The sequence below is a fragment of the Moschus berezovskii genome, chromosome 17 (genome assembly GCF_049115385.1).
Source record: "Moschus berezovskii isolate FMDL1 chromosome 17, NW_MosBer_1.0, whole genome shotgun sequence".
Lineage (NCBI taxonomy): Eukaryota > Metazoa > Chordata > Mammalia > Artiodactyla > Moschidae > Moschus > Moschus berezovskii.
The window spans coordinates 11,444,386-11,457,258 of record NC_142476.1 but is presented as its reverse complement, the minus strand read 5'-3'; the positions used below and the strand labels follow the sequence as shown (position 1 = coordinate 11,457,258).

Here is a 12,873-nt window from a genome sequence, read left to right as displayed (position 1 = left end):
TGGGAGGATGTGGTCAGAGAGCCGAATGCCCTTCAGGTCCACCAAGAGGATCAGCTCAGGATAAACACAAAGCTGGTGACAGCACGGCGACCTTCAGGGCACACACAGGCGATGTCATCCGAATCCGTGATTGGCCTTCCTTTCCAGGAGGAGCACAGAGAAATCAACCCAGGGCAGAGTGTAAGCACCTGTCAGGAGCTGTCACCCTCCTGAGATCCCTGGGGAGAAGTCCCGCCAACAGCAGGCCGTGGATGAGGCAGGGTACTCTAGAGCAGGTCAGATGCATGGTCACAGAAACTGCTGTCCCTTCACTGAATACAAGTCAAACACCTGGGCTAGGTGGTAAAGGTGAAGCTGCTTTCCAAGTTCCAGAACACTTGGATATCGCCCATTTAGGTTACTTGCAGTTTTAAGTGGCTCTGGCTGGATTTTCTCACACCCGTAATGCCTGCAACTCATCTTCATGTCATATCATTTAAATTCCAAAAGAAAAATGTTGGTTGTACATGCTAGCAGTGGCCAGAGCTGCAAGAGTCCAAGGTGGTAACAGCTTTCTCTCCACACAGAATTAGCAGCTGAGGCCTCGAAGAAGCATCAGTGCATTGCCAGTGAGGCTTCTCAATTTGCTCCTGGGAGAGCTCATGGGATGCCTCTGTTGCCACCCTGATATCATTATTTCAGAAGAAATGGTCATGAGAAGGTAGGTGAATTTAAGGGCAGGCTTCAGAGCTGAACGTTTGCTTATCTGTGTGGTTTTAACGATAAAGATTTCCGTTGTAGCAAAGCAGTCCACGTGTGAGTCAGGCTGCCTCATGCAAAGTAGCTGCTCACTTCCTCAGCAGGCAGCCGAGGTCTGACCCAATAGGAGTTACGACTTGTGCCCACCTGGCAGACGGGACCAGCAGGACTCTTCACTGCTGGACACACGTGCAGCAGTGCCCCACACTTGACCAGAGCAAGGTCAGAAGCTTTACTGAAGATGCGAGGCTTTCTGGAAGACATCCTTAAATGATGCTACTGACCATGATGCCACCCAACACCAGAAACGCTGGAGCTCAGCGTGACGGTTCCCTTCTGTCTGCAGAGTCAGAGAAGTTACCAAGCTCACTCATTCGGCTGTCTGTAACCTCGCTCACAGCTAAGCAGGCTCACCATCCAGTGTACTGTGGCTATCCAAAGAGCGACTCCTAAAGGCTCACAGGTAAAAGCTTTCTCTAGCATGCTGCTTTTCTCCAGGTCCACGGCACCTGCTTTCGTCAGAAGGGCAGGCCTTATACATTGTTTTCTAGTTGAGATGGATTTGTGCTGATCCATGCATATGCTGCTGCTAAGTCGCTTCAGTCGTGTCCGACTCTGTGCGACCCCATAGACGGAAGCCCACCAGGCTCCCCTGTCCCTGGGATTCTCTAGGCAAGAACACTGGAGTGGGTTGCCATTTCCTTCTCCAATGCATGAAAGTGAAAAGTGAAAGGGAAGTCGCTGAGTCGTGTCCGACTCTTAGCGACTCCATGGACTGCAGCCTACCAGGCTCCGCTGTCCATGGGATTTTCCAGGCAAGAGTACTGGAGTGGGGTGCCATTGATCCATGCATATATTCTAACCTTAATTTTATTGTGAACATCACCAGATTGTGAAAACAATAGTTGCCACATGTCCAGTATTTAAGTACATGTCTAAGCACCGTCCTGGACACTTACATACATGCGCAACATAATTTAATATTCATATCAGCCTGGACTAGGATATTGTTTCCATTTTACCTGTAAGAGACGGGAAACTTAAGATTTAAGACCTGGAGCAGGGAATGGCTACCCACTCCAGTATCTTGCCTGGAGAATTCCAAGGACAGAGGAGCCTGGCGGGCTATACTCCATGGGATCACACAGAGTCAGACACGACTGAGGGACTAACACTTTCACTCTCAAGGTTACAAGCCTGCCCATGGCCCCACAGCCTCCCTTAGTGTCAAGATCTGTCTGACGAAAGACCTGTCATTAACCACTGAGTGGAATAGAAATATTCCCATCAGGAGGGAGACAGGTCTAGTTAGGGGTGGTAGAACTAGCGAAGCTAAATTGGGCATTTGCTCAGATCACAGGGAGCTCTCTGGCGAGTCACTCTGCAGGGTGTGGTTTGGCAGCTTTCCAAATGGTGTTCCGCTGGAGGGCAATGATCACTTACAAGCCTCCAGGGGACTTCTGCATAAAAAGATGGTCTCCAGGTCAAAGGCAATCTGTGCCTGCTTTGCCGATTTTACACCACACCGCGAGTTACTGAGGTCTGGAATGGAGAATCATGAAGAAAAGGGGTTGGTTCTGGACCTCGAAAGGCCTGAAGACTCAAACAGAAGACTCCCGAGAGTGGTCTGCTTCTCAGTAACTGGATGAGGGCGTGAGCACAAGGCAGGGCGGCCAGCCCCACAGGCCCTTCCACGAGTGCACACCAGCTCCCTTGGCACAGGTCAGTGGACAGTGTGCCCCTGCAAGTCTGTGGCATTGGGCTGGGAGGGTGCAAGCAGCTCTCGACGACTCAGGTGCCTTGGCCTGGGTGGGTGGGCTTTCTGGAGCCCTGTTCACCTCCTTTCACGTAGGATTCACTAGGAGCCCACGTGGCCGGAGTGTGAAGTCCAGTCTCCGGAATGGCGCTGAGCAAAGGACTCTTTGTGGTGACAGGTAAAACTAAAACACCCCTGGTAGCGATGGCCAGGATGCTGGGCAAGGCCTCCGGTGGACACCGTGGGGACACCTGCCTTCAGTGTGGCCCTGGAGGGGCAGAGCCCTAACCGGGGTCCACAGGGCCTTCCTGCATCTGCGTGGCCCCAAGACCAAGTCACGTACTGCCCACCAAGACCAGGTCGACCAGCCGGCCACTAATGCCACATCCACAGCAGCCTGCCCTGTCTGTCAACAGCACGGCGGCCACTGATGGGTCTGCTTGCAGGGAGGCCTGTCTCCCTTCCAGGTGTGTCCCTGTGGTGCTCACTTTCCTGGCTTCTTGTCTCTGGGCGGGTCTTCAGTTTCACAACAATCCCCTACATTCACCCACCAGAGGCCAACACTTATGTAGCCCTGTTTCCAAAAAGCCATCCTATGTGGAGTTTGCCCAGGACAGATCGAAAATGAGTCAGAAGCAGAATCGGCAAAGAAGTTGCACGCAGCGCTGCTCAGATGTCTTCCAAGCACACAGGCAGGAGGCCCCTTCCAGCCAAGAGCGCTCAGCATTTGAGTTGAGGCCACCCTCAGCAAGGGCTCATGGAGGGCTCTTCGCTCCAATGCCAGAGAGTGGTCAAGCTGAAGGCCACCAGGTCTTCCTGTCAGATACCATGTGCTGGAATTCAATTAAACATGGGCCTTTTCCAATCACCCAGTTATGGGCTGAAATGTAACATGGTGCAATTGCTTCTGCTTTCTCTATTTATGAAACGCGCCGTATAGTCCCTCATCTACATGTCCTTGAGGCTGGATTGCAGTACTTACAGCACTGTGACTCCCAAAGAGACAGTCTTTTCCTTCGAAACAGCCACCTCTTAAATCCGGGAGGGCCTTTCATCTGGGAAGACAGTCCTGGGCAGGCGACCAGAGAGCTTTCTTTGCCTGAGGGCATATGGGTCTCTAATCTGTTCTCAGACCCCAGGTCTGGGATGCTAGGCAAGGTAACTTTTAACTTGAGCCTCCCCCATCACCCGACCCCCAACAACCCGTACATTCTTTCCTCATGTAAAGATTTCCAATAACAGCATAAAATGAGCAGTTAATAACAGGTCCCAACATGTAAATTACAGTGGTTTCCAAAAATAAAAGCTTCATGGGGGAAAAATCTGCAAGTTACCACTGTGAGGTAGACACGAGGGAAGTTTCCTCACACCAGGGAAATCTGGGCGTCTGCACACAACTGGCAGGCAAGGACTCCAAACACAGTCCTTGGGAATGACTTTCTTGTGTAAACCGAACCCTAACTTTCCCCTACCTCGCCACTCTGTCTCCTTCTCCCCAACCAACCTCACAATTTAGCACCCAAGGCCTGTTCCTCAGTGTTTCCTTACATTTCTAGAGAGCAAGACGGAAAAAAGGTGATACCATAATTTGTTACCTTTCTCGCACTTTGTCTAAGGTGATGCCTGGAACCCCTTGTTGTTTGCTTGCCAACCAGCCTATTAATGCTTACGTCCTTGAAAACCAGCACTTGTTCAGGATTTAAAGAAGTGCTCCTGAGAGGTCCTCCAGATTCGTGCCTTCTGACTGCATCTCATCCCCTCACTAAGGAGGACTGGGCAGGTTTGTCCAAAGAAATCCGAGCATCCAGAAACCCCACTGACTAGAAAGCTCACTTGTCTCTTTAACCGAGGTCTTAAGGAAGGCTGAGCTGTTGCCCCCACCGTGAGGGGTCAGTGATCTGGCCGTTGTGGGCACTGTGGTTTTTATAGATGTCTCGCCTTTATCTCCAAATTAAGGGCCTTCTTATCAAGAGCCATTTAGTTCACGGACTGCTTCCTTTCAGTGAAGCATCTTTGTTGAGGGTTCTGAAGATTTTCACTTCAGAGAGCAGGACAGCTGAATACCACATTGTGTGGGTAGGTCAAAGGTCAGTCTCAGAGGAAAACCCAGCTAATGCATGTGAAAGACTCAAGTTTTTAAGGAGCGTTTTCCATGCATGTGAAAGTAAGGCTATCTCTCACCTACGACAAAGCCCTGAACAAAAAGAATGAGAAGAAAAGGAATCTTAATTCTTAATCAGTAAGGAGATGAAATAAAGTTCTTAGGTCAGAGAAAGAAACCACAGGCAGGTGCTCAGGCAATGCAGAGACATTCATTCCCACCCCAGGCATGACAGGGTGCCCACTCAAGGACGAAGGGTGAATGGAGGAAAACATAACAGGGAACTGAAAAGATGTAAACTTCTCAAACCCTCACCTGCAAGTGCCAGAGACAGCAAGCACACAGTTCTGAAAGGCAGGTGTTCCACACAGTTCTTACAGAATCAGCTATTGTAGCATCCTCAGTATTTTGCAAATGTATGTACCCAGCCACTTTGGGAACTGGTTATAGCATTCAACACCTTTGAGGATGATTCTCTGAGGCTGATTGCCATCATTCTGGAACAAATTCTCAAGCCATCACTCTCCACTCAGACACTCTGAACCGCCTCCCGCGTGCCTCTCCTTCTCCTTCAAAGAAGGGAAACTAGGAGGGGAGTTTCACCCTGGGTTCCAGAACAAGTCAGTGGCAAAGCCAACGTTGGATTTTCAGGGACTTCATCTCTTCACTTCAGCATCGAAACTGTTCTCCAACACTGTCTGGGTACAGAACGTACACCTACCCGTTCCTCCATCACGCCTCCTGCCACCTCATCTCCCCCAGGTCGAGAGGGAGGGCAGTTTTTGTTCTCTAAAGACACGTATCTTTGGAAAAAAAAACAGTCTTGAGAACACAGGAAATGACTGGCCATGAAATGACTTTGGGTATTAACGTGCTTTTCTTGGGCAACTTGGAGTTGGAATCTCTGCTTTGAGGCTTTCTGACCACTCTGGGGCTTTCTGCATAATCCTTAAAGAAGTTGAAAGGAAGACTGAAATTAAAAGAGAATTAAAATCAAACCAGCTTGTACTTCTGGAGAAGGAGCCTTCAGGCGACAGACAGAACGAAAACATCCTGTTATTCCTCCCCTTCTGCTCCGATGCGAGACAGATCCAGAGTCACTGCATGTCTGGCCAGCAGCCCCTGCATGCCGTCCCCAAGGCCTGGGCGGCAGAACTTGGTCAATGCCCTGAGGGTCCCTGCTGAGGGAGCCGAACTCCTCTCCCATCCCATACACCCCCATGCCTGCACATCCTCTGGGGCCACAGCTGTGTCCAGGCTTTCCATGCAGAGACTGCCGGACACAAGCACTTGGAAGATAATGCAAACATGAGGTGCCTAGTGGAGGATGAAGCACAGGAGACTGGTCTCATTGCACATCCCCTCTCTCGGTCCGTTTATAGGAGCTGGCCTCTAACAGTGGACCAAGGAAAGTGGAGGGAAATTCATCAATTCACATACCGCTCACTGGACTTTGAAGGTAATTCTGAAACACATTCGAGCACTAAGCAGAGCGGTCTTTATGGGCTTCCCTCATTCAGAGGAGCCATCTGTGCAGGAAGAGGTTATTGACAAGTCCTCCCCAACAGCAGCTTGAGGCTAGCCCAAAAGACAAAGTTGCTAAGCACAAAGCCCACGTTCGTGGGAACCCCTCTCCCGGGCCTGTGTGGGAGCTGAGTTCTGGGGGAACAATGCCCCAGGGACCAACTCTCAGGAGCAGCAGGCATGGACATCCATGGTTCCCAGGCTGGGAACCCAGAGCCTGGAAATTGCAAGGATGTTTGTGAAAAAGTGGAAGTGAAAGAGAGGCGCTCAAGTGGGAGAAACAGTGTGAACTGTGGGCACGGAACACACACCGAGCAGCCAACGGGCAGGAAGGGCCTAACGTCCAGAGGATGACGGCGTGCCAGGAGCCCACCACGCCCACCGCCCTCCTGACGGATGCTTCCCGATGGCTGGGAGTCTCTTCCCTTTCTGACCACTTGCTTCTCACTGCAGATATTGGCATCCCAGTGTCAGAAGCCAGCATCCCACTCTATTACAAGTTAATCGTACCACCACGGGCGCTGAAATAAGTTCTCTGTTGTTCTGTCTGCAGTCATCACAATGATGCCTGGCATACAGGGGGCAGTTTCAACAGGCGCTGGTGTAGAACTGACTTGCTTTATTTCATGTATCCGTTTGACCCTAAAGAGCTAGCATGACAGTGCTCGGGGCACCGGTACATTCGCTAATCTCAAATTCGCAGTCCATCCCTCCCTACCCACCCTCTGGATCTACAGTCAATATCCTGTGATAAACCGCAATGGAAAAGGATGTGGAAAATAATGCATACGTGTATAACTGAGTGACTTTACTGTGCAGCAGAAATTAACACGACACTGCCAATCAACTATATTTCAATAAAGTAAAACTGAAAAACTATGATTTATCCACATCTGACCTGTTATATAAACTATCTTGATGGGACCCTGCTGGCTACTTGTTGTCATCGTCAAAAGAACATTATTAATTCCACATACACATCACTTTTGGGTAAGAGTCCCTGTTCGCAGGAACCTGTGGTTGGACAAAGCCAGCGTCATGCAATGAATGACTGTCGGGGGAAAAGTAGAAACAGGTTGGAGAGCAGCTTCCCTGGAGGCTGGACTGATACATCAGCAGCTCTTGTCCACAGAAGGCAACTTCCCTGAGGAAGCCCCTGCATCCTTAAGCTTTCAGAAGGCACCAAGCTCCTTAACCAGACATCCCGCCCGTGGTGTGATGGGCAAACGGACCAGCCAGAGCTGTGTCCAAACTTCTGCTTCACCAGCTACGACCTGGGACAGGCAGGCCTGTTCACCACCCTCACCCCAAACTCACCCGCAGCTCCCCAGTGGCCATGGCACCACCAGCCTTTCGAGGTCATCGTGCAGAGTAAACACAGAAAAAGTGCGGCCCCCAGCTCGGTGCAGGGCAGGGAAGTCAGATACAGGGCTTCCTTCCCATCTCTTTTGAATGACCCCCTGCTACTCAAATGGCCCAGGCAGCAACACATCTGGAGGAAAGTCCGCCCAGGAGGAACTGGCACTTGCTGCAGCCCCCGTCCACGCACGGCCGCAGCGAGCATCCCCGACTGCCCTGACAGGACAGCCAGGCTGCCGAGCACACGCGCTCGCGGCGGGTCTGGGGAGGCGCTGCGACGTTCTTCTTCTCAGTGTTTTCCCTTAGTGGTGTGCCCGTCTTCACGGAGCACAGGCATGGCCAGGACCTGAGTGTTTCTAGGAAGTTCCCGAGCCATCCCCGGAGAGTTAGGTCGGGGATGAGTCCTCACAGGCGCTGCGTCATCCACGGGGGCAGCATCGCCTGACTCTGCTTTGAGGGCGAGGTGAGGGGCTCTGTTCCTCTGGCCATGAACATGTGACACACGACCTGGTCCAGAGGAAACAGCAGGTTGTGCTACTAGATCAGAGGCTTTCAGGCAGGGCTCCTGGTGCGGCTGAACACGCAAGGAAGTACAGAGCTGTCTGTCTCACACGAGCAGCCTGTGTGACGGGGACGTCCTGGGGAGGGTGGGTCTGGGCAGAGAAGCCGGTAGGTGGCACAGAGCCTCTCACCAAGGAAAGTCTCCTCCCTCTCTCCTCAGAGGAGTTCATGTTCCTTTGGAAAACTCTTAATTTATCTTCAAGGCCCAAGGAAAATGCCACCTTTGCCACGAAGTCCTGCCCTGTTCTGCTTCCAGGTACCACAAGTAGTCCACTTCCTCCTGCTCGATTGCCTCTCACATGTCTCGAAATTCTAAATGCCGTACATATGTGTCTGCTGACATTTTTAAAAGTTAGCTTCTTTGACTGCTGGGTCTTTGCTGCTGTTCTAGGGCTTTCTCTGGTTGCTGTGAGTGGGGGGATGCTCTGTTGTGGCAAATGGGCTTCTCATCATGGTGGCTTCTCTCATCTCGGAGCACAGGCCCTAGAGCACAGGCTTGAGTTGTCTGTTGCATGGCACGGGGGATCGTCCCGACCCAGGGATCTAACCCATGCCCCCTGGACTGCAAGGCTGGTTCTTAACCGCTGGACCACCAGGGAAGTCCTGTCTGCTGACTTTCGTTTGTTTGTTTGCAGTGCAAGACTCCAAGCTTGCTGAGGGCAGGGACTGTGCACCACTGTGTCCCCCACTCCCAGCACTGTGCCCCCATCGGGAGTGCTCACGACGCTGCTGAACAGACGGAGAGGTGCCAGCTCCTGGGGTGCATTCCTCCAGCACCCAGCGTGCTGTGGCCCAAAGTATCACACGGTAGAGGCTGAATGAATACAAGCTGGTACTTTTAAAGGTTGCGTTTTTTCAGGTGGTGTATGTAATTTGCTGTCAAAAACAGGATGTATAATATACTACCATAGTTAGCATAGAATTCAGGCTGCAGAGAAGTCTGAAGACGGACCGTTAAGAATTCACGTAGAGACCTAAGACATACTGTAAGCGGAGAGCTGTGCAGTCGGTCACACTGACGGGAACCTTCATCAGGGCCCTAGCAGGATGGCAGGAAGCATACCGAGGGGCGGGCGGCCTGGAGAAACGAGGAGGGGCCGCGGCTACGTGACGTCGCCCGTGAAGCCTCCCTGCTGAAAGCACGCAGCTCCTCTTGGCCTGTAGCCCGTTTTCAGTTTGCAGTGGAGTGTAACTGACGTACAGCGTTACGCTCCTTTCAGGGGTAGAGTGAAGCGCGTCGCTCACACACGTACACGCAGACACCTTCTGGGGAAGCTCTTCCCAGAAAGCACTCTGTCCTTCACACCCTCTCACCACCGTCCCCACACCCTGGGAGCTCGAGGACACTGAGGCAAGTGGCCGAGCAGCGCTGCATGCCGAGTCCAGGCTCTTCCCTCACGCCCGAGAGCGCTCGGCCAGTCCTCGACCTCATGAGGCTACGACTGTCCTCAGCTTCTGCAGCGTCGGTGTGGCAGGTCCCCTGGGCCTGGGTTAGTGTCCGTGAGAACGCCTCCCTGGAGCAGGCTCAAAGGTTGGCTGCAGAGTCACGCAGGTACCCCCAGGGCGCTCTTAGGCACATTCACCGAACCTCCCTGTGCTGGGTTTCTTCATCTGTGAAATGGGCACTTCCGGGGCCTGCTGTGGGGACTACACCAGCAGGTGCTGACAGAGCCCTGGGCACAGGCATTGTCGTGTGCGTCCTGCGACTGGCAGAGGTGGCCGGCTCGGCTGTGGGCACGGGTACCCACCGCACTCAGCGTCCTCACAGGCGCGTCCTGCCCTGCACTCTCTCCTGCCTCCAAGCAGTGGGCAGGGCTCTGCAGGGTGAGACCATGGCGTGCATGCCCAGTCCTGGAAGCCCTCTCACGGGACGCAGCTGCTGGCTCTGCCATCCCCTCCCAGGGGCTGTCCCCATGCTGGGCCCACACCTGCGGCCCCAGGGTCTCTGTGAGCCAGCCCTATTCCCGAGGGACTCCAAGCTCCAGCTCAGGGTACCCTCCAGGAGGGAGTCCAGGAGAGCTGAATGACACAGCCACCTGCACTCGGGGTTTCTAGCTTGGGAGATACTGAAGGACAGGGTTTGCCGGGGCAGGAGAGGCATCTCCAGGAGCGACCCTAACACTTGAGACAGCGAGGATGGGGCTGACGGAGGAGCCTCCCCCAGGACGCAGCCACTCTGGGCACCTGGGAGGGAAGGCCCGGGGCTGGTCATGGGGTGCTGGGGGGCCACTCCTCCCCAGCGGTCTCTCTCAGGGCTCCCAGAGTCTCTTCAATGCCTGCTGTCCCCAACCAAATACCGTTACAAGTCAGGTTCTGAGCGGCCCCTCCGAGCCAAGGCCTGGGCCAAGTCTCCCTCCGTGGATGAGAGCCAGGGCAGTTAAAGTTTATGCCTGAACTCCTGCAATTCTCAGACTGACCTCCAGTTTACGACATCCCAACATCCCGTCTCTCCTTCCCTACTAGCTACAACTCCCCTGGGAAATCTCAGGCTTGGGTGAAAAGGAAACCACAGGCCAGCCCAGGCTTAGCCCAGAAGGCGGACAGAGGTGAAACTAGACCTGCTCTTCCGCCTCTAGGGCCACAGCAGACAGGCCCCGCCCCACCTGCCACACCTGCCCAGGAGTCAGTTCCAGTAAGAAGCCAGGTGAGCACGGCCAGCTGCGGCTCCAGCACAGAGCTCCCTGGACAGAACCTGGGTCTCTGGGGTGGGGTGAGGTGGGCAGAGGCGCAGGGAGGACTCCAAGTCTAGGCATCATGGGGTGACCCCTATGTCACCTGTGCGGTCACTGAGCAAAGACCAGCCGCCAGTGGAAGGAGAGACACGTTCAGGGAAAGGATGCCGGGGCCAACTAACAGAGTTCCACTTTCTCTGCCATAGGGAGGGCAGCGGGGAACCTAAGTGTAGAACCAGGCCAATTATAACTTCTTCAGACAGAGCCCTGTGGACCTGAAGTGGGTACAAGCTACAAGGCAGTGGCAGAGGCTGGTGCAGTTTGGAAGGGACCCTCCCTCTGCCTTCTTCAGGGTCGGAGACTCAGGACTCAGCCAAGGATCTCGGCAGAAGCAGAAATCCTCACGGGTCCCTGAATAGACCTCTGTTCTCTGGAGTCTTCTCTGTTGCTGAATTGGCTGCTGTTATGACGCCCTGCCCCCACCGATTAGCTTAGCAAAGTGATCCCATGGGTCCCCAGGTGGAGGGGGCAGGACAGGCTTCTAAGGGGCTCTGGGCGCTGGAGATGCCCCGCGCGCGCCTTGCCACCCCTCTGCTCCACCCGGAGCCTGCGTTGAAGAGCGGCCTGGAGGTCCCGCCAGGGACCAGCGGGGAAGGAGAGGCAGTCGCCGAGGGCAATCTGGGCCGAGGGCGGGGCTGGGGGCGGAGTGGTCCCAGCAAGGGGCGTCGGCCTCCCATTCAACTCTCTAATCTCCAACTTCCTTCAGCTCCGAAGGCAGAGGAGGGGAAGGTGTCCGCGGGCTAGGAAGTTCCCAGAAAAAGCAGGCAGCATCAGCACTCTTCCTCAGGCTGCAGGACCCCTTAGCCCTCTCAGAAGCGTGCTTTCCAAGTGGGCCGGGTTCCCGGGGCTACCGCCCGCACCTTCCAGGGCCAAGCAGTGCCCCGGGGTGCATCTCCCGGTCGCCAGGCTCTCACCTCTCCCGGAGGGGTCCAGCCGGCTGCGGGGTCACGCGTGCAACCCTGCCCCCACCTCGGGTCTCAGCCCGCACCTCCACCACCTCCCCTCAGCCCAAGGGACCCCCAGAGCTTCCGGGGCCGGGATCGAAGCCACCCCCTCCCACTGCCCAGGTCCCAGCGCACTGCAGGACGGTCCCACTCCGACCGGTCCCAGGAACCCACGCCCGGCCTCCCTCCCCTCCGGAGACCCCTCCGCGCGCGCACCTCCACCCCGGGGCCAACAGGCCAAACGCTCCGGGGCCACGGGCCCAGGTGGCGCTGCCGTCCTTCCGATCGGAGCCGCGAGGGTGGCCAGGACGCCCTCCCGGAGGACCCCAGCCCACGCCCGCGGGGCCGCGTCGCTTACCTGCGGGGAAGCTTGGTCCTGCCCGCCCGGGGCGGCGGCAGCTGCAGCATCCTCCCGGCGCGGCGGCCCGCGGCCGGCACCCACAGGGGCAGCGCGTCGCCCGGCGGGCCGCCCCGGTCTGAGCGCGGCCACGCGGACGGCTGGGGACCCGGCCCGGCCCGCGCCCTCCTCCCCCGCCCGCCCGCCTCGCGGCTCCGGCGGCACTTAAAGCGACAGAGCCCCATTTCCCGTCGCCGCCTCGGGTCCCGAGCCCCGGCTGCGGGCGGGCCCTTTAATGCCCGGAGCAGGTAGACAAAGAGACGCGGCGGCGCGGCCGTTCAGGGGCCCCGGGGCCGAGAGCTGCCTGGCTGCTGGGGTCGCGGCGGCCACTGGGGCGGCTGCGGTCACACCCCCCAGGCCTCCCCACGATGCCGGCTGCAGGTCACACCTCCCAGGGTCCCCCAGGCCCCCAAACCATGCCGGCTGCGGGTCACACCCCCCAGGACCCCCACGCCGGCTGCGGGTCACACCCCCCAGGCCCCCCCACCATGCCAGCTGCAGGTCACACCCCCCAGGACCCCCCACCATGCCGGCTGCAGGTCACACCCCCCAGGACCCCCACGCCGGCTGCGGGTCACACCTCCCAGGCACCCCCAAGCCCACTGCGGGTCACACCTCCCAGTGGCCCCCCCATGCCGGCTGCGGGTCACAAGCCCTCTGTCCCCACTAGGACGATGGCAGCGGTTAAGTCCTGGCTCTTCCTGAAACTGTGCTGGCAGACGGGTGTGCAGGGGGGCACTGGGTCCGCAACCTGGACCCTC

The 12,873-nt window shown here is 55.9% G+C and overlaps 1 protein-coding gene across 6 annotated transcripts in view; it reads right to left on the bottom strand.

Annotated features, from left to right (window-relative positions):
- NAV1 (neuron navigator 1) overlaps window positions 1–12,873 on the bottom strand; it is a 203,091-nt gene that overhangs the window by 46,691 nt on the left and 143,527 nt on the right. Inside the window, exon 1 of one of the 6 annotated variants that reach the window (XM_088845186.1) lies at window positions 12,074–12,213. The exons of the other annotated variants lie outside the window; for them this stretch is intronic. Within the exon in view, the coding sequence (XP_088701312.1) occupies window positions 12,074–12,123 (50 nt within the window). The 5' untranslated portion in view covers window positions 12,124–12,213. Of the gene's footprint in view, window positions 1–12,073; window positions 12,214–12,873 lie in introns of those variants that run through there. 6 annotated transcript variants of the gene reach the window in all.